Below are 25,966 nucleotides of genomic sequence, written 5' to 3'. Positions count from 1 at the left end.
CCGAGTGCTGCCGATGTCTGCTTGTGCCCTGCTGGGAGAGGGCTGAGGGGGAAGGGGACCCTTCCAGTCCTTGGCCAGGAGGAACAGGATGTGCTCTCTCTCTCTCTCTCAGTCTATCAGGGCTACTCTCCTCTCTCCCAGCCAGGAGACTCGACTGAGTGCTGCTGCTGCTGGTTGCTTCCCCACTCAGGGTGGAGGGGCCCGGCCAGAAAGCCCCTACGGCTCTCTCCCCAGCAGGGTCAGCCACCAGGACTGCCATGGACTCAGCCACTGCTGAGGCCAGAGGGCCCGACAGGCAAGGACCTGCCCACGCTGAGCTGGAGGGTCACACGAGAACCGGCACCGGAAGGCTTCAGGAGAAAGCGCCAGCAGTGCGAATGCTACCGCCCACCCCCACCCCCACCCATTCTGGGGTGTTCTAGAGGGAGGGGGTGGATCCCCCTCAGTACAGCGGGGGCCACCTTCCCCACACGTGCCTCTCGCAGAGGACCCGGAGGCCTCCCCAACGCAGAAGCCAGCATCAGACACGCACGCACGCACGCACCATGGGCTGCTCTCACGGGACCTGCTGCTGGCTGCAGGGCTCCCGCACACGCAGCAGTCTGGCACATCTCTGGGAACAGTGGGGGGGGGGCTAAGGGGATGGGCCGGGGCCGGAGCGGGAGGCCTCCTCCCAGGCGTGGAGGACTCTGGCAGCCGCCCTGCAGCCCCCTCGGTGCTGGGAGAGCCCCTCGGCTTCCACCACCACCACCCGTCCACCTGCAGGGCCCCGGGGGGGGGGAGGGACCCCCTCTGGCCTCTCCACACGGCTCTCCTCACGTTTTGTCGAGGAAGTCCATCAGCGGGCGCAGCACGATCTCCGCTTCCACAGCACTGCTGTTCTGGGCTGCAGCTCCGTTGCCTCGCATCTGATTTAACTCCAAGCTCATCTGCCTCACGCAGTCCTCAATGACAGGCTGGAAGCTGGGGCGGAGAGGGGCAAACCGGCCCTGGGCTGAGGACACGCCCCGACCCCTCTGCCTCCCCAGCCTGGAGGCGCCTCCCCCCTCCTGTTCCCTCCCTGTGGCCCTGTGGCACGCACACAGAGGGGGTCTCCAAGTGGGCCACTCTACAAGCTGCCTCTCAGCTTGGCAAGACGTCCTCCCCCCCGTGTGGCAACTGGCGCTCCGGCCTCTGCCGTGGGGGCGGCCAGGCCAGGAAGACTCTGCTCCACGGAGCTCTGCGGAGACGAGCGGGGTGGGGCCCCTCGGGAGCCGGCGCCCTTCTTACCTGGCCCCAAAGATCACACTGAGCTCATCCAGGACACCGCTGAGCTTGACCTGGAGCTCCTTCAGGGCCGCGCTTGCCTCCGGGTCCAGCTGGAAAGGGACACGGGGGACATCAGGCGCAGCTCTCGGCCGCAGCAGTGAGTGGGAATGAAAACACGGCCCAGGGATGGGTGACATTAATGGAAAACAATGGTGGAAACGCCCAGGGCGAGGCGTGTGTGTGTCCAGACAGCCTCCTAATTCGCACCAGGTCCCATCTGCCAGGAAGGTCTTCTGTGCCAGCCCCACTGAGAGCCTTGTGCGGGGGAACTTACCAGTGGGCTGCACCCCTCGGGGGATCGGACAAGACCGTCCAAAATGGTGCCCCAAAGAAAGCACTCCCTGTCGCCGACTAGACCTAGTGGAACAAATCAAAGGCTCCCCCCCCCCTCCCTTGAGCAGCGATGGCAAGCCACTCTGGCTGGCTGCGGGGCTGCCTCCGGCCACTCTCGATGGGGGATGGGGTTTCCACGCTGTTTTGCATTAGTGTCGAGCACCCGAGGGCGAGCGGAGGCTCTCTGGGCCCATGCGGCTCCCAGAGGCAGGAGATGCAGGAAGGGAAGCAGCTGGCCATCCCCACCAGCCCCTCCAGGGCTCGCTCTGCCCAAGGAGGGCCCTGGCCCAAGCGCAGGCTGGGGTGGTGCTCCAGAGGAAGCCAAGCCCGCCTGCCCCACTGAGACCCACAGGCCCTCTCCAGCACGCTCTCCTGGGTGCCAGGGAGACTGTGGGCGAGGAGGGTGCAGAGGCAGGGCCAGGGCGCTTCGTGCCGGGGTCCATGCACAAGCACTGGCACTGTCCTGACAACCAGCCCAGCAACCACCTTCTGTTCCCAACGTGGCCGTGGTGGTGGTGGTGGTGGTGAGAACATCAAACATTCATCTTCTCGTGTTCACTCCGTTATCTTGCATGTTTTCTCTCCTTTTCCCAAACTTTCAGGCCTCAGCCTCTCTGCCCTGTTGTCGGCCCTCCAGAATAACTGCTTGGCCACTGTAGGAAACAGGATGCTGGACCAGAGGGACCCTCACTGGTCACATCCAGCAGGGCTCTCCTGATGTTCTTACTGTGGGGATATCTCAAAGTGTATCTGCAAAAATTCAGGAAAAGCCCTCTGACTGCAAGCGGGGAAACCCCTGCTGAGCAGTCTAGCCATTGGGTGAGCCACGTTGGGCAGGCCGGCCGGCCGGCCTCCGGGAAGCTGGTCAGAGGTGTGCCTCCTGGGTTCCTTCCAATCCCATAGACCAGTGTGTGTGTGTGTGTGTGTGTGTGTGTGTGTGTATGGGGGGGGGAGCAAGAGCTGCCCAGTTCTTGGGCAGGAGAGGGACAGTCTGGGGAAGGCAGAAGCCATCTTCCTTTCCCTGGCCGGCCAGCCAGCCACCATCCCCCAATGCAGAGGGCCTCTCTCTGGAGGTGGGAAGTTCAATATTTAGGAATGGGCAGAGAAGGGTTTGTGAAGCAGGTGCCGGCCACAGGGTGGCCTGCCGCCTTGGTGCCTCCCTGCAGCAAAGGGTCAGATAGGTGGGTAGGAACCGGGTGGTGGGGGTGCACACTGTGGCCAGTGGCACCCAAAATGAGGCTGTGCAGTCCTAGAGGGGAAAAATGAGGCTGATGGATCTCCACAGCAAGCCTTTCAGAAAGGTGGCCTGTTCCGGGGCCCGCCGCACGTGGGTGAGGACAGGGTGGTGGCAGTGGATTAGGGTTGGGTGGGGAGCGTTTTGGGGCCAAAGCGACTCCATACAAGAGAGACAGGCTCAGCCTGAAGCAGGCCTTTAAAGGAAGAGGAGCGTCCAGTTGGCAACACCTTGTTCCTGGGCACCAACCGCCAGGCCATCTAAGAGGGTAACCGCAACGGCACGCTGCAAGCCGTTTGAGGAGACCAAAGGGATGCAGAGAGAGGAAAATGTGCCTGGCAAGGACCCATGGAGAAGGAATCTGGACAGAGTTCTAGAAGACTGTCAGCCAAGAAAGCCGATCTAGAAAAGGGCACAGACAATGACCAAAGAGCACTTTCTTTATGGGGGGAAGTTAACAAGTTTAAAGATTTTTAGATTTTAAAAAGGACAGCCCGGGGTGGGGGGTAATAAAATCAAGGCTTACAGGAATTTATTTATCTGATTTATGCCCCGCCCGCCCCGCCGAAGCACAGGGTGAAGAAAGCGGACAGAGGGAATTTCTCCCTTTCCCACAGTACTAGAAATCAGGAGACTGAGGGGCAGTTGATTTACGAGGCTGCGAAGAAATGCATTCTTTTCCTGGGAGATTTGAGATGAGCAACACTTCCATTGTGCGTTTTAAGTTTTTCCCCCTCCTCTGGGCAGAGAACAGGCAGAGGGAGGAGGAAGTTGCTTCCCAGACATACCTCAGCTCACCTTCATACAAATGCTAACAGCACGAGAGCTAATGGGTGGTCAAGCTCTTCCTCTTCTCCAAGCGGGTAACAGAGATATGGAGGCATTTAGACTAGAACGGATCCAGGAAGAACCTCCAGGAAGAAGCTCCAGGGAATGCTTCTCTGACCTGGCCTGACCCGGTCAGGCGGTGGGGAAAAGAGAGGTGATAAAAACTTGCAGCAGGAAGGAGGTCTCTTTCCTTGGGTGCTGAGTCGATGAGTACACAGACCTCTCCACTGGGAAGACAGCCATTGACCATGTGCTTGCCTGAAGAGCTGGAGCAAGCTTCAAGGTAATGACAACTCTGTAGAGATCTAGAATTCCTAAGCCAAAGAACCGGTCCTATATTTTAACATCTGATAGGGCATGTATAGAGAGAGGGACAGAGAATTTGCGTTTTACCCATTTCTATTGGATCCCTTGCTCAATCTGTGCTGAAAGTATACTTGCGAACATTTTCTGTTTAATAAAATGCTTTATAACTTTTGATGCTGGCAGTGGTTCTCGGTAAAAGAAGTATTGGGGGATGGCAGGCAGTTGGGCAAATGGCTATTCCCAGGGGTGTGCAAGGCAGTAAACTGTCCCTGTGGTGACCAGGCGCTGGGCCATGGGAGACACTGAGGCAAGGCCTCAGAAATTGAAAGGGAAGCTGGAAGTCCTGACTGTGGCAGAACGTGCCTGTTCTGGCCTGCAGGTCCCGTTTCCACCCTGCCTTTCTAGGGTTCCCAACTCCCTAGAGGGGCTTTTCTTTCACTCTCAGGGTAGCCCACTGCCGCCACCTAATTGTTGTAGGGATTTCCCACTGGGAAGATCAGGACCCCCAGCTTCCTGTCCAAGTTCTGAGGCCTTGCCTCTGTGTCTCCTGCTTGCTCAATGCCTGGCTACCATGGGGCCTTGGGTGCCCTTGAAGGAATAGACACTTCCCAACCCCCCTGAAGCCCCTTTTAAAATAGCATGTCTAAAATGGTGAAAGTCTATTTGGTACAGAGAAACACTCCCAGCATCAACAGTGTAAAGGATTTATTAAAAAGAAAACGTTTACAAGCACAATGCCAGATTGAGCAAGGGAAACAAAAGAAACTGGCAAAAATGCAAATCCTCTGTCCCTCTCTATACATGCCCTACCAGCTGTTAAAATAGGACTGGCTCTTTAAGCTTTCCTGGTTACAGTTCTCTACAATGTATACGTTACCTTCAGGCTTCCGTCAGATCTCCAGGCTGACCCCATGGTCAATGGCCGCCTGCTTGTGAGCCAGAGCTCAGAGTTCTCCTCACTGAAGCATCCCATTTCCTGTCTCACAGAGGTTTTATCATCTCTGGTTCCCCTCCCACTTGACTCCGGTCAGCCCAAGTCAAGGCAGCTTTCCTGTTGTCTCTAGGAATCTATTTCCTCAGCCTCTCTAGAATTCTACACCTCCAAACCTCTGTTCCCTGCTGGCAGAAGGGGGGGGGGTTGAACTGACCCATTCCATTGTCTGTCCTGCTGGATCTATTAGCAGTTCTTAAGAAATGTATCTGGAAGGCCATGAGCTAATTTGCTCCCCCCGCATGCTTGTTGTTAGCTCAGAGGAAAAAAACGGTTAAAAGGCACAGTGGAGGCCTTGCTCGTTGCCAACCTCCCAGGAGACAATGCATTTCTCTACAGTGACCCTCCCAGTCGGCGATTTCTTACAACGATCAAGTGATGGCGGCAGCGGGCTACCCGAGAGTGGAAGAAAAGCCTGTCCAGGTGTTGAGAAAAACCTAGGAGGGCAGGGCGGGGTAGGGGCCTGCAGGCCAGAGCAGACCCATTCCGCCACAGAGGCTTTTCTCGACACAAGATGCAGGAACAGGCTGAAATGGTCCTGAGAGGGGCACAGGCAATCTCCCAGGGGACAGGGCCCTCGGCAGCCAAGTGGGACCCCTCTGTACCTCTGAGGGGTGGGGAGAGGGCAAACAGTGGGCGTCAGGTTGTGCCCCTCCTATTCTGCTCCAGGGCTTCCTGGAGGCGTGAGGTTGGCCACGGAGGGAGACAGGAAGCGGGACTCTGCTCTACTCTCTAGCCTGCCTTTTCTTGCGCTTTAAACATGTGTGCCTGTGTGCGCAGAAGCCTGTGTAGTCATTTGGAGGCCTACCGTTTTTTTTGTTCCAACAAGCGGCTTCATGATTTTGTGAAAGGAATTCCAATATATGCAGGTAGCCTAATTTCTGGGTATACTTTGCTCACCAGGATGTGTTACTTGCTGGTACTTCACTTTTTGCACTGATTGTCGAGGAATTCCATGAGCGCAACCAAGAGCATTCAGCATGAAGTCACCTTCTGAAAATGCCCCTGTTCCTCATGACATCTCAGCAGAGAATTTAAACCCGAAGGAAAGAAAATCAAACAGACTTGCAGGCTGGTTCGGGGAGGCAAGCTGCGGACACTCCGCCCTCCCCCCCTCAGCGCTTGCTTGAGCCTCGGGAGAGCCCAAGCAAGGAGGAGCTTCCGTGCCAAGGCATGCTGGGACTGGAGATCACCTGCTGATTCCACGAGTGGGGATCAGCGTGGGCAGTGAGGCTGGGAGCGAGAGCGTGCCTGGCCCACCGGGCAGCCTCTTCCCCAGCAGTGACCGGGGGGGGGGGAGCGTGTGTGCGGACGGGAGAGTGCCACAATACCAGTGGGAGCTGCTCTCTCTCCCAGCCTCAGTTTCCCAGAAGGGAAACGGGGGGGGGGGGGGGGGGGAGGAGAGAAGGGTGCTCCGCTTCACAGGGTTACAGTCAGGGTCCAGGACATGACAGCCCCTCGGGCACTCTGCGTGTCAGAACGCTGCGCCAACCCTGCCCAGGGTCCAGGACTGTTCCGCACATACGTGCAGGCTCCCCCACACATCAATGGGGCTGGAAGGCTGGACGGGGGCCGCTGCGAGTCATGGCAAACGTTCACACTACGTAACGGCTGCCTCCGGCACACGCCCTCACCCACGGGGCATCCACTTTCTGTCTACCCTCGGGAGAACCTGGATTGGCGACCCCCAAAAGGGCCCTTCGGAAGGTCTCGCCAGGGAGGACCCCAGGGATCGCCCACGCCTGGCATTTAGCCAGCTGGTTTCCATGGCATCAAACCACTCCTAAGTCCAGTGTTCCCTCTAAGCTGAGTTGGGGTGAGCTAGCTCACAGTTTTTCAGCCTCCGGCTCACACATTTTTGGCTTAGCTCAGAGGAAGGATGGCTCCAGAGCAAACTAATCTTTGCAGGGGCCAAATGGCTCGCTCACAACTTTAATGCCAGGAGTCCACAAAGTAGAAATTTTGCTCACAAGACTCCACAGCTTAGAGGGAGCATTGCTCCTAAGACTTTTGCTTTGAGATGATACTGGAAACACATTTGTCGAGTAACACTCCATGGCCTTTGTATGGTTTATGACAAGATAAGTGTCTCTTGTCTACTGAAAAGCCAGGAGCAGGGACCAGGGGGGACCCTTCCGGTGACTCAGCCACACTGATGCACAGGCAGGAAGGGGGATCGGGACGAAGAGGAAGACGCTGCTGGCGAGCACAAACCTCAAAGGAGAATCGCTCTCCTGCTTGCTTCTGCGCAGGGCGTGGCAAGTTAAAGGTGTTAGACAAAGACAGGGTGACGTGACAGACAGAGTATGGCAAAAAAAAAACACCTTCCCCCACAAAGCAAACCGGCCCCGCGGAAGCTGAGCAAACCACCAAAGAGAATCACAGGAGGGTCCAGGGGAAGCGGCCAGCAGGAGGCGGCACAGCAAGAGGGCACCCACCGCCGCCGCCACCCCCTCCAGCCTCACCAGAGGCCAGCTTGGCTCCTCCCTCCCACACTCCCTGGCAGCACGCTTCCTCAGCCGGGGGGGGGGCGCACGCGGCCTCCCTTAGGGCGGGGGAAGGCCGCTCACCTCTTTGCCTCCCATGGCTTCAAACATTTTCTCCAGCTTGACTCGCAGCTGCTGGATGTTGTTCATCAAGATGCAGGGCTGCAAAGGAAAGAGGCCACCGTGGCTTTTAGAGCCCGGCCCCGGCATCAGGCCACGCGACACAGCAGAGCCGTCCACAGGGAGGCTGCTGCTCCTGCTCCGGCACCCTGGGGAGCCTGGCTGGACGGCCTCCCCACGGTCTGTCTGGTCTTGAGGCATCAGCGTTTTCCTCCCACAATCCCCAGGGACTTTTCTTTCTACGGTGACAGACAGGCCCTGCCCACCCGTCCACCCCCCCCTTCTCCTGTTTCCTTGGACTTTTATCTGTTTTGGGGAACATTTGGGAGACGTGCACAAATCTTCTAAAGTGGAGTCTTCTTTCATTGCTATCCAGCGTCAACGGACCGGGCGTCTGCAGTGCCAATGCCCCTTCAGAGAACAGGATCCGGCATGGCCCTCTGTAGGCCCTGCTACTCAGACAGAGCTTTGTTCCTTGTGACCTCACAGGTGGCCGAGAGAGGCAAAAAGCCCAGCATTTTTATATGACAAACTAAGCAAGAAGGGTGCCTCCCCACAGGTCTGGTCCCCCCACGAGGAGGAGGAGGAGGAGGAGGCAGCGCAGCAGGGGGGAGGGGCACCGGCCAATAGGCCCTGGCCCTCCAGGGCAGCTGGAAACAGGAGTCTGGACAAGGTGGACTTGTGACTAGTCACTCTTCCGAGTCCCCACCTCCACCCTGTTGCTCCCCCTCGACCAGCCACCCCTCCCCAGAGAACAGCTTCTGTCATATCAGGCGGGAGAGGAACTGTAGCACATGAAACAGGTATTCAGCTCCGTACTCACCACATTCCCTTTGTCACAATAGGAGCTGAAATCCTGGCTTATGATTGCTGCATACTGAAGAAGCACTTTCTGGATCGTCTGGAACAAGCAAGGGAGAAGCAGGCTGTTGCAGTGACTGTGTGGCCGACCTAGAGGAGGAGGAGGCACAGCCCTTCCCCGGGCCTACAGGCCGCCTGAACGGGCCATGTCCACCAGCCACCGAGGAGATGCTCTCTGACAGGGTGCCAGCCCGGCGCAGGCAGCCACGCGGTCACTCTCGAGAGGATTAGCTGAGAAGCCTGTCGCTTCCAATCATCCCTCCCAAACACACAACGGGGCACACGCCAAGAGGACGTCACTCTACCTTAGCAAATCTCCGCATCAGATGAGAGAGGGCTTCTGGATTCGGACACTCCAGCTTCTTTATGATCTCAAAACTCTGGTTGAGCTGCGTGAAGACGTCCACCACGGAGCAGGAGAAAAGGGCGTGGTCCGAGGTCTGCTGGAACTACAGGAAGCAAGCAGAGCTCGCACCCAGGGCCACGCATCCCTCGCCTTTTTCCGCCAAAGCCCTCCCCAGAGCAGCCACTCAGCTCCAACAGCGGCGGCGGCGGCAGGAGCCATTCTTCCGTGCCACCCAGCTCCAGGGTTAGGACTGGGACGTCTCCTGCTGTTTCATCTGGCATGTTCTAGAATAGCTCTGGACACGGCCCTTCCTTTAAGGAGACACCCCACCCACCCACCCACCCACCCGCACGCACGAGGTGCTGCTGCCCTCCACACCAAGGCGCTGGACCCCAGGAGGATGGCCTGCTGCAGCTGGATCCTTTCTCTGTCTCCACGGAGGACCCAGCAGACAGCCGCAGCCACCCCAACCCCACCCACCCACCTCAGAAAGGGCCTTTGGTAGACACCCCCTGAAAGAGGACAGGCCAGGGCGGCGGCAGGCGGCAGGCTGTGATGCAGGAGCGTGGGTGGGGGGAGGGGGAGTCTCAGGCACACACACACACACACACACACACACACCCCGGCAGGGCCCTCCCAGCCAGGCTCCCCGTTCCCGCCTCCTCTCACCCCGTCCTTCTTGTCTCTTCCCAGGGCAGCATGAAGGAACTCCAGGGAGACGTCCTCATTTTCATCCAGCCACTGAATGACAAATGGCTCAAACCACCTGGGGACACAAACAGGCGAGCTTTGCAGACAGTGGTGGTGGGTTTTGTTTTTGTTTGTTTTTTGCTCCAAGCAACAATTTTGTCAAAAACAAAAACACAGACACAACAAGCAGCATCTACTCTTCCTTGTGACGGACGTGGCCTTTTGGACGGGAACACTCAGAGCATAAGGGAAGGGGCTGTGTCCAGACCACGGGATAGATCCAGTCTTCTGGCCGGGGTGTGTGTGGGTGTGAACAGAAATGTCATGATGGGGAGTGTCCCCTGGCAGGCGCTGAAGAGCCTGCCCGCCCTGCAGAAGAGAGCCTCCCGAGGAAAGGGGCAGAAGGCAGAAGGCCGCCAGCGTCAAGCCACCGTGGCCGAAGAAGCCCTGCTCGGGAAAGAGAGACGCATTCCTCCGCTGCGACTCTCCTGGGGAAATGGTCTCCAGGAAATGAAGAGGGCAGGACGGTATCTGCCGCTCTCCGGCTTGGACGGGGCCACCGCTGAAGCAGACCCGGTGCTTTGGGATGGATGGGACGACAGGAAACGTACAGGAAACCTGAGCCCAGCAAGCAGAACAGAAGCTACAGAAGACCCCCCCCACACACACACACACAACTCACAGAGAGTACTCGGGTGCCGCGTCTCTGAATGCCGGGAGGTCTCGCACATACTCATTATAAAACCATTTCACTTTGAAGTGCAAATTCATATAATCTGTGCTCTTACATAACCGTTGCTTTTCATGCTCTGTATTGGAGCAAAAGGAAATAAAAAGAAAATATTTAATAAAGCTCCAGCTGTAAATAAAATTGCTGCATCCCAGTGCACACTTTAGCCACACTGCTAGCCCTGGCGCAATAAATCCCGCTGGGCTTTCGCCGCCCAGATCTGCTCGGTCCTCTTAGGACCGTGTGACCTCAGGGTACTGTGGGAAAAGTGGCCCCGCCGCAGCCCTGATGCCCAAGCCCCAGTGGGAGGCAGGGTCCCCGGAAGCCAGGGGCCTCCGGCACAGACGGCCCCGGAAGAGCTAGGGCCGTGCCAGTCAAGGCCACCCAGTCTGCACTTCGGGGGCCAGGGGCTGCCTGGGCTCGGGATGGAGGGGGCCCTGCCTCTTCAACCTGCGCTGGCCCAGGGCACTGCTACAGGCTCCACAAGTGGCCTCTGAGGCTGGCCTCATTCCCCCTGGCCCTAAGACAGCCAAGCCGATGCAAGGGGCGGGTCTGGGCCTAGAGAAGCAAAGCAGAGGTCCCAGGGCACCGTACAAGCTTCCGGAGGCCTGAGGCAGGCATCCGGGAAGGTTATGAATGTGCCAGTGGGCAGAGGATGACAGAGCAGCTCTGCTCAAATCCCACCCCCCAGCCTGAATTGCATGCAAATCACGACTGCGGTGCGGCTGCCAATGTGCTGGGCCCTTGCCGGGCAAGGCGGGTTCCTTCGTGCTGCGTGTGGCTTGTCCAGTTCTGCAGAAGCCTTTCCCCTGGGCTGGAGGTGAGATGCCAGGAGCCTGACTTTGATGAAGACGGATGCCCGAGCGCTCAGATTCCTGCTTCCCAGGAAGGCCCTGTTTCTCATCAGGAGTGACTGGCTTACAAGGCCCCCACGCTCCTCCAGCAATTCTGCCACCGCCTGCTCCAGATGCCACACCCACACTGGTCTCACGCCCACCGCCTTCCCCTTGGAAAAGCCCCAATTCAGTCCATTCCCCTCCACCGTAGTAATTACAAGACGGGCCACTTCCTCACAACCCCCCTCTCCCACTGCGGGGAATCAAGATCTCTCTCCAGGGCACTCACCTCGAACTCCGGCCCCATCACTACAGATGTGTAAAGTCAGGATATTGACCCCCCGCTGTGCTTTGCTGTCAAGATGTGCTACAGAAGCGCTAGTCACTGAAAGAGGTGTTTTCTATCGCTGGCAGGACATGCACTTGAAACGCAGAAGTGAGTTCATGACTCCTGTTTCCTCGAGGCAGAGCTCAACCTGCTGGGCTTCAGGGGCTCACAGCTGGAAGCCTCCCTCCGAGATCAGGGGCCGAACACCACACTCCCCAGAGAGACACTCCCTCGCTCACTCTGTGGGTCTCAACCACATGAGCCGTTCTCATCAACCACAAGAGCCACACGAATCCCGCATATGCCCTGTCTGCCACCCCAAACAACAGTAACACAATCACCAGAGTACCTCTGAGCATCTTAGGTTCTCTTTTAGCTTTGTCTCATGGGCTAGCACGCAAGAGTGGTATGCCCCAGGCCTCTTCCTTATTCAGCTGCATATGCTGATCTGGCCTCATACGCTGAACCTGACATCTGGACTACTGCAATACAACTGTCACGTGCAGCACACTGGGTGGTGTTCTGAAAATAAAGCTTGTACTGCCCCCCCTCCCATGGACTCCCCGCCGGCTTAACGGACAGGAACTGGCCCTCTAACAAAGAAGAGCCACCACACAGCCATTCAAATCCTGGTTCCTTCAAGGCAAGCCGGAGCCTTCGGTAAACACTGGCATATAAACGGAGCACCCGAAACAGTTTCCTGCCATCAGACAAGGCGGGCTTCAGCTCTGCAGCTTCCCTCTCATCTAGGCAAGAAGATGGTGGAGGAGGAGGAGGAGAGATCGGATGTATACCCCACCTTTCACTACCCAAAGGTGTCTCAGAGCACCTTACAAACTCCTTTCCCTCCCCCCCCCCAACAGATGCCCTGTGAGGCAGGTGGGGCTGAGAGAGCTCTTGACAGAAACGGCTTTTTTCAAGAACAGCTCTTGTCAGAGCTACGGCTTGCCCAAGGTCATCCAGCCAGGTGCAAGTGGAGGAGGAGTGGGGGAATCAAACCCGGTTCTCCCAGACCAGAGTCTGCGCTCTTAACCACGGCACCAAACTGGCGAGACCAGTGGCTTTGGTGACCCCTCCAGAGGGCTTGGGAGATCCCTCGGCAATCGGGTTCAGAAGACTCTTCCGGCAGACAAAGGCAAGGGCAACAAGGGTGCGTCTCCAGGTGACCGGGGGGGGGACAGGGGGGACACACGCTTTGCCTGCCAGTAGCTGCTTAGGCTGGCCTCCCTCCCTCTTAAAAACTGGTGATTTTCTGAAGGAGACCAGAAGACAGCATGGCTGGGACCATTTGGGGGAATTGTAGGGAGAGGCTGGGATGGCCGTGGCCATTCCTTTAAGGGACGTCTCTCCCTCCTGCCTGCCCGTCCGGTGGAACCCCCGGTGGCCTGCCCAGGACTTCCAGGCAGCCTCTGTCCAGGCGCTGACAAAGCCCCACACCCGCTGAGCTTCCGCAGGCCCGCTGGGTCATCACGTGGCCTCCCACACCTGTTCCTCCCGAGCAGGTCAAGCTACCCCCGCCCCCCGGTCGTTCCAAATGAATGTGTGGGAGTGGAAGCAGGACGGCCACTCGGGCTCCCTCCCCATCACTTGGAAAAGGTTTCTGGTCCCCGAAGAAGCACCTCGCGGAGGAGAATCACGACAGAGACGCCCACCCTCTGCTTTCCTGCCAGCCTCCCAAACCGGCCCCGCGGCAGAGGAGGAGGAGGAGCAGCAGCCCCTGGCCTCTCCCCGCCCCACCCCCACACCCCCGCTCACCTTCCAGGGCGTACTTCATGTCCTGCGCAAAGAGAGCCCACATGATGTCTGCGCTGACCTTGCCCATGTCCAGCTCCTGAGGGAACCTGAAAGCAAAGCCAGAGGCACGGGGGGCGGTCACGGCTCGGCTCCCCCACGGCTGGGAAAGGAGCCCCCCAGAGGGGCAGGCCAGGGGCCGGGCTGGCAAGTCCTCTCCAGGGCATGGGGGGCACGCACGGCAGTCTTCCGTGGGCCTTGGCCAGAAGGGGAGGCAGACCGAGGGAAGGTGAACATTAGGAAGGTGTCCCCCCCCCCAAGAAGAGCAGATGGGTGGAGCACTCCTCCAAGCTCCAGGCTCGAGGGCTGGGCTGGCTGGTTCCTCCGTGAGCACAGTGAATCCGGACCCCTGGCGCCTCCCCACCACCACCACCACCCCACGGCTGCATGAAACGACCACCAGATGCCTCCTCCCTTCCGGGCTGAGGCTCTGAGCTTCCCTCCACACAGAGCCCTCGGGCTGGCCTTCCAAGCAGCCTTCTAGTGTGACAGAGACCGGGTCTCCTCCACCAGCAGGAGAGCCTCTCCGACTGTGGCCACCGCCTCCTGTCTGGCCTGCTGCCTTAGGCCGTGCGGACTCATTCAGGGCAGCAGGCAGCTTGGCCTCCGGATGCCCGTGGGAAGTGGGGCTTCAGTGGGCCTCTGTTTCCCCGGAAACCTTTTCCAGACCCTCTCTGCTGTGCTGTGTGGGTAAAGGATGCAGTAAAGCTGGGAAGGTCCGGAGGCTCTGGGTCCGTCTTCCCTGCCCCAGCTGTCTGGGACATCCCCTCCTTCTGTTTTGCTTTAAATCCACAATTGACCTTTCATCACTACAATACGGCTGTCAGGTTCTCTGAATTCCTAGCCTTCGATTTTTAAAAAGTCAGTCTCTAGTTGGTTTCATTGCAGAGGTATCCTTTCCCCCTTATATCTGACATCCCCCTCCTGCCAAAAGATGCCTGCACAGTTTATACCCCCCCCCCCCCCCATCAGAAGCCCTGGCAAAGGAAAGGGCCTTGTGGAGACGGTGTCCCCCGCGCCCCCTCAGGGGGCCTGTTCCAGAGACTGGGAGCTACAGTGGAAAAGGCCCCCCTGGGCTCCGGTTGGTGCCAGACGAGGCCACCTTAAAAGGGGGGGGGGAGCAGGCCTCTTGTGGTCAGTGCAAGGGGCGTACTGGAGGAGACGGCCCTTTAGGTCCTGGCCGGCCCCCTGAATCGGGCTCGCGAGGGGACTGCCGGCCGGTGCAGCTGTTTCAAGGGGGTCAAGGCCCGGTCCCCTGACACTCATCAGCCAGCTGCAGCTTCCAGGCTGTCTCCGGGGGCAGCCCAACACAATGTGCACAGTGCAGTGAAATGTGCCCATTGAACTTTCTACCTGGTACTGGATTTGGCATGACAGGAATTTTCAGGTTCAATATTGGGTCAGGGGTCTGAAGAGGAGGAGCTCACTGTTGATATTAGCAGGTCAGTTTCACTTGATATTGCAGGTAGGTGGCTCAACCAGACAGACAGATCATGATAACCTTCTAATGCCGTGATAATATGTCAACTGCCCACCCGAGAAAGCCTGTAAATTTTGGGTTTTTTTTGGGGGGGGGGATGGCAGCGGGGGGGACACCTGTGCTGTGGAATCTCCACTGCTGCTGCTGCTGCCGCCAGGTCTGAGCAGGCGCAGCAGCAACGGGGAAACCACACAAGTCCGTCCTTGCGTGGAAAGCACCCGTGAGTCATCGCCAGGCCTAAAAATAACCTCCCGCTGTCCTCACAGTAAGGTGAGCCCCCCCCACCCTACGCCACCCCCCCCCGCTTCCTCCGCCTGTGTGCTCTCCTCCTCCAGCATCTGCCTGGCCTGGAGGTGCCACACTCGATCGGACCCCTGCTTGTTTCCAGCAGCCAGCTCAACATGCCCAGGGCAGAGAAGCCGGCAGCCATGTCGGCCCACGGCACAACCCAGAACCAAAAGTCACATAAACACCAAAAGGAGGTCAGTGGTGGGCACACTTTCCAACTCTTCAGAGCTCCTCAGCAGGCTGGGTGTCGAGACACAAAACCAAACTGGGGGGCGGCAGAGAAAAATGCCTTCCAGGCCGTGGGGTGGAGGCCCCTCTGCCTGCCTAAGGCGGACCAGGAGTCGAAGCGCTTCTCTCTGCAAAACACACTTCCCTCAGCTTCCCCACCGTCCTTGACATCCCAGGTGTCACAGGCTGGGGCCGTGTCTCTCTGTGGCCTCAGTCCTTGGGGGCGGGGCGGGGCCAAGCTCCCCCTTGGTTCCCTCTCTCCCACCCCCTCCCGCTCCTCCACCGGCCCTCTTCTGCAAGGGGGGCAGCTTGAGCCCCAATCGTCCCACCATCACTCCCAGGGAGATCCCCTATTCCCCGCCCGTTCCCAGACGGGGCGTGGGCCTGGTTACCTGGCTGTGGGCAGCTGGAAGTGCTGGGGGGGCGGGACCCCCTGCCCCATGCGCGTGCGGGGGTGTGCGTTTCCCAAGCCCAGACGCAGGGGGAAAGCCATTACGGGCCCCGCCAGATTCCCAGAGAGGGGCCGAGGGAGGCCAGACGGGCACCCTGAGGCCCAGTGGGGCCTTCCAAAGGGCAGAGGCCTTCCCCCAGGGACACTCCGCCATGCAGCCGTCGGGGGAGCTGCTGCCCCTTCCCTGCAGCAAAACCCAAGGCGCGGGCCCTCCAAGGAGCAACGAGGCAGGATTCCTCCTCGCAGAGCGGATCGCCGGTGACAACTCCTATTCCTGGATGCAGGAGCTGCTCGGGGAGCTGGCGTGGCACCCGGGGGGGGGCCGGGGGGGATGCTTTCTCCTCAGGGCCGCTTGTCCTCCTTTGCTGCCAGAAGCCTGGGTGTCGGTGCCGCCCGGGGGCCTTCTGCGGAGGCCATAAGGCAGCGTCACCCAGGAGGAGTCTCCTCTGCGCGGCTTCCTCGAGGGAGGCCTCCCCCCCCACTCCCGCCCCCGCCTGACATCACTGAGGAGAGCTGCTGGGATGGCTCGGCCTGGCCTGGCCCGTCGCCCCCCATCAGGGAGAGTCTGCCCCCCAGGCCCCTCCTCTCTCGCACAGAGGGAAATGGGGACGCCTCCCTGGGCACAGGGCAGGAGAGGTCAACCGGACCACCACGTCCCTGCTGTCAGGCATCAGGCCACAGCTGCAGGCCGATGACCAGAAAGGACACTGGGGGGGGAGGGGGGAGTGATCCCCTCGGCTTCCTACGGAGGGTGGGACAAGCAGCCATCAGCCGGAGCGCCCTGCAGGCTCATTCCGTTCCGGACAGTCAGGGCAGGAGGCAAAAAGCCGAGGGGGGCGGGGGCGGGGGGGGCACTGTAATGCCCAGCAGCAGCCCGGGCTCAGTGAGAAGGGGGCGAGAGCAGGACACACCACCCCTCCCAGATGGCTTCGGGGAGTTCAGGGGTCTCGGTCTTTCACTGGTTCACCTTCGTTCCCGTGCGCATCCCCGGAAGGGGAAGACGCCGCACACACACACACACCCCTCCGGTGCGCTCCCCGAGGCAGCCGTCCCCTCTCCCCTCGCAGGGCAAGAGGGGCTCTTGGCTCGGAAGTGCTCCACGGGGTGGCGGGGGCTGAGTCTGGAGTGGCGACCCCAGGCAGGCGGAGGCAGCGGGGTCACTGCCCCCTGTGCTTGTCACGTGCCCTTTCATTTCAACATTTCTCTTGGCTCTCCTGTGAAGCCTCATAGCCCCCCCCCCTCCTGCCAGCCCCGCCGGGCTTGCCGAGGCCACAGAGGGACAGCGGCGCACACAACGCTGCACACCTGGGCTCCCTCCCTCCCGGCAAGCCGAGGGGCGAGGCCAGCATTCAAAGAGGCCTTCCTGGCCACCGCTGGACAGCCAGCTGCGGGGCATGGGGCGAGGCTATCCCCACCCACTCCCCTGGAGGGTCAGGCAGGAGAGCCTGGCCCGGAAGCCCCGGAGAAGAAGCGGGAGTGCGTCTCCACCCTGGGGGTGATCCAGACCACACCTTTGGCCGCTCCTTTATACAGGGATCGTTTCATGCCGTGGAGATCTTCACCTGCCCTTTGGACTCTGCTGCTGCTGCTTCAAAAGGCAAAGCTGCAAGGTGACGGCTGCAACCCAACCAGGAGGTTAAAGCACCCCGTGCCCAGCTGAGCAACTGCTGCGTGAGACGTGGCCCCGGGAAACACAGCCAAACCAGCTTGGAAGAGAGAGGGCTTCAGGCATCCCAGCACTTGAAAACGTGCACCTCCGCAAAAAGGGTGGATGACTTAAAAACAGGGCAGAGGACAGAAGTGCCCCCTCCTCCCTTGGAAGACGGCCGTCAGGGCTTGCCTGTGGGCCAGGCGAGAAGGAGCGTGCGCCTGAGGCGGGAGGAGGGGCTCACGCTCTCCCACACCGGGGTGCCCCACCCCATCCCCGCCCTGGGGCTCCCACGCGCCCAGCCTTACTGGTTCAGGGCCGGGGTGTAGGCCACCCGGTCTTCGTCAATGATGGTCACCATGAGGGTGATGAGCTGGGTCCAGAAGTCCAGGTTCTTCGTGGTTGGGCCTTGTTCTTCCCGAGGGACATCTTGCTTTCTACCCTGTTGGCAAAAGCAGGGGGAGAGAGTCCCATTCTAGCGTCACTTGGCATTGCGGGGGTGGGGGTGGGGGGGTTCCCTCTGGCCCTTCACATGAAGCACCCCTATCCACCGAAGCCTCTCACAGCGCTAGGCCTCGTCCTCCTGGGGGCTCAGGCTGCCCCCCCCCCCACGGCTAGAGCTCACCACGGGCAGATTAGATCTCCCAGATTAAACTCCCGGTTCAAATCGGAGTCCCCAGTCATTCATTCAGACCTGCCCTGCTCATGTTGCACTGGACTGAAAAGACCGGGCAAAGGAGCAGCTGCCTGCTAGGCTGAGATGCAGGCGGGGGCGGGGGGGGGCTCACACACTTGGGCCTCTCCTGCCGCTGACTGATGAGCCGTGATGTCCCTGTGATCACACGTCAAGGATCTCCGTCAAAGCAGAGTGTGGGTGTCTGAGCGGAGGAGACAGCGGAGTCTTGCCGGACTGGGAAGCAGCATTTTCACAGGGACACTCACACGGCCAAAGCCCGGGGCACCGGGGCTCCTCGTGACCACCAGCCCGCCACAGAGATGAGCACGGGACACGGGGTGTGTGTGTGTGTCTGTGTGTGTGGCAGCTGGCTCTGCAGGGCTGGCAGGGCCACTGGTCACATCGGAACCGGCCAAGCCCAGTACCCCTCCCCCTGAGACAGCCCCACTGTGGCACGTCTGAGAGCGGTCAGCAGACCCCCAGAAAGGGCTGAAACAGCCAGCCCCACTCCCCCGTCAGTCGAGAGCAAGAGCCCCTCCCCGTGCAGCCCCCATGAGGCAGAGGTTTGAAAAAGAAGGATTCCGACCACAGCTCTCCGCTCAGCCAGGCACTGGGCACGGCCACCTTTCTGATCCTCATTTCAGTGGTCCTGTTTCTCTGCCTGCAACCCGGCTGCCAGCCCACCTCCACGCTTAGGGGAGCCGTGATGTCTGGGGCACGACCAGACCAGGACGAGCGACAGGGCGATCACGCAGAACAAGGTGGGACCCCCTGGGCCAGGGTTCCCCAGGGAGGGAAGGAGGGTGGGCGGGCAGTGTGGCATGAAGGCAGCAGCCCCCTCCCAAGCCGAGAAGGCACCAACTCTAGCTGGGGGGAGGGGGGGAGCCACGGGGGAGGAGTCCCAGAGCAGAGCTCACCTGTTCCACGAGCTGAGAGTACAGCTCGTAGCAGTTGTCAAAAATGTATCTATACGTGGAGTCCAAGCAGGCTCTGACGCAATCCTTCACCACCGTGCTTGCGCGGGGCGGGCTCTGCAGCTCCAGGACCTGAGGAGGAGGAGGAGGGTCGCAAGGTCACAGGTCTTGAGCACCAGTCACAGCGGGTTCCAAGGTGTGCGGCACTCTGCCCCCGGCCCACGACTGGCCCACGTGGGAAGGGCGGCACCCCAGGGGCTTGGCTTGTTTAGGACACCCGGTGGCTCTTTCGCGACACGTCATACCCGAAGCAACAATAATAAAACCACTAAAATAGATTAATTCCATTAGAACAAAACAATAGAAATTATTTCGATCTGTCCAGGCAACAGAGTATCTCCTTAGCTTTAGGAACTCCCTTTCTTTGGAAGCCACTGAAGTCCCGGGGGGGGTTTTTTGGGGCGGAATGCTTTGAAATGCTTTGATTTTCCAGTGATACTTAAATTCTGTCCTGACCCAGGCGGCCCAGTCTAGCCTGACCTCAGAAACTAAGCAGGGTCAGCCCAGGATGGTATCTGGATGGGAGACCGCTAAGTTCATTCAGAAGGCCTTTAAAGGGACCGCAATCCCTTTAAATGCCTTTTTTCACCTTTGGGGGGGGGTCCATAAAATTGGACCCCCTTGTCCAACCTCTTTGAAACATGGGGGTGTTCTTGAGAAAAGTCACCAGGAGCTATGCTGCAAATTTGGTGCCTCTACCTCAAAAAACAGCCCCCCAGAGCCCTGGATCGATTCTCCATTATACCCTATGGGGACCATTGGCTATAATAGTCCCCATAGGGAATAATGGAACACAAAAAAAAATGTGGGTTCCCCGAATATTTCCCAAATCTGAATACCATACCAGTATTGGGATTTGGGAATATCAGGAAATACCAATATTTTTCAGGTTCAATGGTTCAATATACCCAAACCCAAAAAAATATCCGGAATTTTTCTTTTGCACACCCCTAGTCCCTAAGCAGGGGCAGGCGATGGCAAACCAACCCTAGCACTTTGCACACACACGTATAATCCGAGGCTGCTTCCTCATGAAGACAACACTCTGTGTAGCCCCACCTGCTGCGGCAGGGGCATTCCCGGGGGCAAAAGAGCACCCACACAGCCGTTTCCCAAGCGCTTTCCTTGCCTCAGCCCCCAGGGGCTGGCATTTCACATACACACAGGGCTTTTTTTGTAGAAAAAGCCCTGCAGGAACTCATTAGCATAATAGGCCACACCCAACAACAGAAATTCATTTGCTTATTAGGACACACCCGACAGCACAGCTAATTAGCATATTAGGCCACACACCCCATGTTCGCAGAAGTGTGGTCATCCAGACACACTCACCTTTTGCTTCTTATTCTGTTTACCTTGTTTGTTCTCAAAACCCAGGGCTTTTTTATAGCAGGAACTCCTTTGCACCCCTGATGTAGCCAGTCCTAATGAGTTTCTGCTGTTGGGTGTGGCCTATTATGCTAATGAGTTCCTGCTGGGTGTGGCCAACTTGGGAGCCAGCCGGAACTCTGTTCCTGTGCGTTCCTGCCCCAAAATAGCCCCACATACACACATGCAGACAGACACACACGCATACACACACAGAGGACAGCTGTAGCGCAATAATGTTATTGCAGCAAAATACTCATTCCCAGCTTGCTTGCTTTTTTCTTACGCAGGTCTCTAGTACTTTTGGTTGCAAAGTTATAAGGGGAAATTTGCAGCCTGCATATTTTGCCTTATAACTCTGCAAGAAAAATGACTGGAGACTTACTTTTTAAGCAATCTGTCGAATACTGATCCTTTCCCCCCCCCAGCATGAAAAAGTCTTCCAGTGTGCAGGTTCCAGATTCCATAAAAATCACAGCTGGTAAGAAAAGGCACATGCTTCCTTACAACGGACACTTTTTACCAGACGCAAGATCTCCCCGTGCCCCGTAGGTGCTGTCCACCACTAGTTCTGGGATGCCAGGCGATGTGGTCTCCACAATGATGAGTGAGACAGAAGAGCCTCTCTGCACACACACACACACACACGCCACTGCTGCTGGGCTCCCGAGGCCTCCAAAGGCTCCCCTCGCAGCTGCGGTGGGTGGAGGTGGTGGAAAGGGCCGTGAAGCCTCGGCTGACTTCCCATCCAAGCCCTCGCCAGGGCTGGCCCTGCTGAGCTTCCGAGATCTCACGAGACCAGACTAGCCTGGGCCAGCCAAGTCAGGGCCTCGCGGCGATTACCTTCATGCGGAAAAACGTGATGCTGGTGAGGAGGTCCACTGTGGATTTCAGGTCTTGAAGCCTCTCCAGACTGCTGGCCGGGAAGTTCTCCTAGTGCAGACGAACACGGGAGCAAACATGCCTCAAGAGAAGCCGGAGACTGCCACGGCCGGCACATAGTCCCCGTCTCCCGCACAGCCACCCCGAGGGGCCTGCCCTAGAGAACGCCGCCACTCCCCCCAGAAGCTGTGCTGGGATGAGAAACCTGCCACCGGCAGAGGGCGAGGAGGAGGAGGGGCTGGAGCAAGAGGTGGGCTGAGCGCGGGCGGGGGGGGGGGGGGAGGCAGCTCTTGGGCCCGGACAGGACGGAGCCCTCCTCTGGGCACCACTTCGGCCACAAGGCGCAGGGGGCTCAGCACGTCCATTCCCCTTCCGCAAGGAAGCCTGGTCCACCCTGCCCGGCAGCTGCCCACAGGAAAAGGACAAGCCGTCTGCTTCTGAGAGGTGTTGCCACCACCCGCACCCCAATGTTTGTACTTGTCCCCACTTATAAGCCTCTCTGTGGCAGTGATGGATGAGGGCGTGGGACCCTTTCCTCCTCTGCGTGAGCCACCCCACCACGGCAGGTATATGCATCTCCCCGGAGGGCAGGATAGAAGTTTAACAAACAAACAAACAAATTCTTGCTTGAAGAACACTTTTAATGTTCATCAGTACAGCAGACAATGCAAGCGCGCATGTTAACTGACTTGCACTTAACTCATTTCATGTTCTCAATGTGGCAGACTAAGCTCAGAGTGGACTGAAGTGCGTTTCCTGGCATTCTGTCCCATCCCCGTCCCCCGTCGTTTTCCACTTCCACCCCCCCCCCCTTTGTGGGCTCAAAATGCCAGGGAGCTTGACATGTGAAAACAAAGATGGTCCCTGGAGAAAGTTAGGGCGGCCCCGTTCTGCCTGTGGAGGAGAGGCCGGGCATGGAATGTGGGGATGAGGCGCTGCTGACGCTATCCCGCCCACCTCAGCACAGTCCCCCCCCCTGCCAGGAACGGCGGCTGCTGCTAGCCCGCTGCCCTGCAAAGCACTCTCTGCTTTTGAGCAGCCAAGCAGCCTTCCGACCGAACCGGCCACAAAGCGGAGAGAAGCCAGAACCGTGAGTCCCCCGGGGAGGCCTTTCCCCCGGGCAGGGCTGAGGCAGGAGCAGCACATACCCTGTACTTGGAGAGGTCGATCCGCAAGGAGTTGTGCAGCTGATCCAGCAGTTTGATGAACTTTTCTCTCTGCAAGGGGGGGACGGACAAAAACACCATCAGTGTCTGTGAGTGAGATGGCTGGCCCGCCAGCCACCCTCACCCCGCTTGGAGTACCAGTCAATAATCTCATTTGTCAGTCTGCTTCCCTGCACATCCATTACAGATGTCTGAAATAGAAAAATGGGGCTTCCAAACAGCCATCCTTTCACGTCCCCAACAGATCGGCAGAAGAGCTCTACACGCCAGGTCTCCCTCCTCCTCCTCACAGGCTGAGCTGGGGGGTGACGCCCCCTCTCCACTCTACAGGCCCACCCAGGCACCTCTGCACTCTCGTGACCACCACCGGGAAGCGCGCCCGGGGGCCAGGACCGAAGGGGCTCCCGGGAGGCGCCTGGTGGTCCCCTTGACCTTGGCTGAGGCGGCCGGGGGCTGGGCTGGGCAGGGGTCCCGCTATCTGGAGAGGCAGGCCTGCTCACCTTAAGAACATAAGAACATAAGAGACGCCAATGTTGGATCAGGCCAAAGGCCCATCCAGTCCAACACTCTGTGTCACACAGTGGCCAGAAATACCAGTGCCATCAGGAGGTCCAGCAGTGGGGCCAGGACATTAGAAGCCCTCCCACTGTTGACCCCCCCCCAAGCACCAAGAAGACAGAGCATCACTTGCCCCAGAGCCCCTAGCTATACCTTGTGGCTAATAGCCACTGATGGACCTCTGCTCCATATGCTTATCTAATTCCCTTTTGAAGCCGTCCATGCTTGTAGCACCCACCACTTCCTGTGGCAGTGAATTCCATGTGTTAATCACTCTTTGGGTGAAGAAGTACTTCCTTTTATCCGTTCTAACCCGACCGCTCTGCAGTTTCATGGAGTGCCCACGAGTTCTTGTATTGTGAGAAAGGGAGAAAAGTACCTCTTTCTTTACCTGCTCTTTCCCATGCATAATCTTATAAACCTCGATCATGTCACCCCTCAGTCGTCTTTTCTCCAAGCTAAAGAGCCCTAAGCGCTTTAACCTTTCCTCATAGGGAAAGTGTTCCAACCCTTTTATCATTCGAGTTGCCCTTTTCTGCACTTTTTCCAATGCTATAATATCCTTTTTAAGGTGTGGTGCCCAGAACAGCACACAGTATTCCAAATGAGGTCTCACCATTGATTTATATAGGGGCATTATTATATTGGCTGATCTGTTTTCAATACCCTTCCTAATAATCCCCAGCATAGCATTGGCCTTCTTTATTGCAGTCACACACTGTCTCGACATTTTCAGTGAGTTATCCACTACAACTCCAAGATCTCTCTCTTGCTCAGTCTCTGCCAGTTCAGACCCCATCAATGTGTATTTATATTTAGGATTTTTGGCTCCAATGTGCATCACCTTGCACTTGGCCACATTGAACCCCATTTGCCATGTTGACGCCCACTCGCCCATCCTTGACAGATCCCCTTGGAGTGCCTCACAATCCTCACTGGTTTTCACCACCCTGAACAACTTTGTATCATCCGCAAATTTAGCCACTTCACTGCTTACTCCCATCTCCAAATCATTAATGAACAAGTTAAAAAGCAGTGGACCAAGTACTGATCCCTGCGGTACCCCACTGCTTACCACCCTCCACTGAGAAAATTGCCCACCTACACTCACTCTCTGTTTTCTATGAACTAGCCAGTTTTTGATCCATAAAAGGACTTGTCCTTCTATCCCATGATTTTTGAGCTTACTTAGGAGCCTTTGATGAGGAACTTTATCAAAAGCTTTCTGGAAGTCAAGGTAAATAATATCTATTGGATCCCCCTTGTCCACATGTTTGTTCACCCCCTCAAAGAACACTAACAGGTTAGTGAGACAAGATCTTCCCTTACAGAAACCGTGCTGAGTCTGCCTCAATAGGTTTTGTTCATCTATGTGCCTACTAATTCTTTCCTTAATAATGGTTTCCACCAATTTACCCGGTATCGACGTCAGACTGACTGGCCTGTAATTTCCCGGATCTCCTCTGGAACCCTTTTTAAAGATGGGAGTGACATTAGCTACCTTCCAATCCTCAGGAATGGAGGCAGATTTTAAGGAAAGATTACATATCTTTGTCAGGAGATCTACAAGTTCACATTTGAGTTCTTTCAGAACTCTCGGATGTATGCCATCTGGGCCTGGTGATTTTTCAGTTTTTAAGTTGTCTATCAGTTTTAGGACCTCCTCTCTCGTCACCTCAATCTGACTCAGGTCTTCCAACACCCCTCCTGAAATCAGTGGTTCTGGAGTGGGCAAGCACTTCTCATCTTCCACAGTGAAGACGGAGGCAAAAAATGCATTTAGCTTCTCAGCCATTTCCCTATCATCCTTCAATACTCCTTTTACCCCTTGGTCGTCCAAGGGCCCCACTGCCTCCCTGGCTGGTTTCCTGTTTCTAATGTATTTGAAGAAAGTTTTATTGTTGGTTTTTACGTTTTTTGCTATATGCTCCTCATATTCCCTTTTTGCCTGCCTGACCTCAGACTTGCATTTTATTTGCCATAGCCTGTGTTCCGTTTTATCAGCCTCACTGTGACTAGCTTTCCACTGCTTAAAGGAATTCTTTTTACTTTTTACAGCTTCCATTACTCTGTTTGTTAACCATGCAGGCTTTTTCCTATACCTGTTTGTGCCTTTCCTAACCTGCGGAATATATATTTTTTGAGCTTCTAGGATCGTAGTTTTAAATAGTTTCCAAGCTTCCCCAATTGTTTTGACCCTTTCTACTTTTCCTTTCAGTTTCCTCCCCACGTGTCCCCTCATATCAGAGAAATTACCCCTTTTAAAGATAAAAATGGTTGTGTGAGTCTTTTTGGCCAATTCTCTATTTGTACAAATGTTGAACTCAACAACATTATGATCACTGTTTCCAAGCGGTGCAATCACTTTTACATCTCTCACCAGGTCTTGAGTGTTACTTAGGACCAAATCAAGGATCGCCTCTCCCCTGGTAGGTTCCGTGACCATCTGCTCCATAGCACAGTCATAGCACAGTCATAGCACCTTCGGCAACAGGGCCCAGGCCCGGACTTTCCCACTCCCCTTTGGTTCCCCAACTTTATTCGCTGGAAACATTCCTGCCTCCGCTTCCCTCTTCGACCAACCCAGGGGGCCTGTGAGCCCCACGGTGCCCAAAAGCAGAAGTGGCATTCTGCTAGGACCCCTCAAGAGAGCACGACACTGTCCGTGCGAGCGCCCAGGTTCTCTGGAGCTCTCCATCCGGGGGGAGGGAGGGGAGAGAACGAGGGTGCCGGCTGCCTCTCTTCCCTGCCGTCCGCCCGGCAGGCTTGGCGGTGAGAGGCCTCAGGGTCACCTGGCCAGCTCCCATGCCAGAGGGGGGATGCAAACCCGGTGGGGTCCCAGGCCCCTAGAGCTCCCCGTGTGAGGTGGTGCAGGGTGAAGCTGGCTTCGAGGCGCCGCTTGAGCGAGAGGGAGGGCTGCGTGGCTTCCCACCTCTCTTCCCTCCGCCGGCTCTGCGGCCCTTCCGGCCTCGAGCCTTTGGCTTCTGGAGTCGGGGGGGGGGGGCGCCATTCTGCCCCGGGAGCTCTCTCCCAGTTTGCCCTGCAGCTGCTGGGGGGGG

General features: G+C 57.6%; 1 protein-coding gene across 1 annotated transcript in view; it reads right to left on the bottom strand.

The window, feature by feature from the left end:
* Nucleotides 1-25,966, bottom strand: part of UNC13C (unc-13 homolog C (C. elegans)) — a 107,293-nt gene that overhangs the window by 9,600 nt on the left and 71,727 nt on the right. Inside the window, exons 14-25 of the mRNA XM_015419745.1 lie at nt 22,332-22,400; nt 21,145-21,234; nt 18,877-19,005; nt 17,592-17,725; nt 13,153-13,238; nt 10,186-10,312; nt 9,483-9,579; nt 8,773-8,916; nt 8,430-8,507; nt 7,571-7,648; nt 1,270-1,358; nt 820-963 (exon numbers count right to left, since the gene is read on the bottom strand). Coding sequence (XP_015275231.1) covers nt 820-963; nt 1,270-1,358; nt 7,571-7,648; nt 8,430-8,507; nt 8,773-8,916; nt 9,483-9,579; nt 10,186-10,312; nt 13,153-13,238; nt 17,592-17,725; nt 18,877-19,005; nt 21,145-21,234; nt 22,332-22,400 — 1,265 coding nt within the window. The remainder of the gene's footprint in view (nt 1-819; nt 964-1,269; nt 1,359-7,570; nt 7,649-8,429; nt 8,508-8,772; nt 8,917-9,482; nt 9,580-10,185; nt 10,313-13,152; nt 13,239-17,591; nt 17,726-18,876; nt 19,006-21,144; nt 21,235-22,331; nt 22,401-25,966) is intronic.

Source organism: Gekko japonicus, unplaced genomic scaffold (genome assembly GCF_001447785.1).
Source record: "Gekko japonicus isolate JY-2015 unplaced genomic scaffold, Gekko_japonicus_V1.1 scaffold1945, whole genome shotgun sequence".
NCBI classification, from domain to species: domain Eukaryota; kingdom Metazoa; phylum Chordata; class Lepidosauria; order Squamata; family Gekkonidae; genus Gekko; species Gekko japonicus.
Note: the sequence above shows the minus strand (reverse complement) of the source record. Positions and strands in the feature narration are given on the sequence as shown.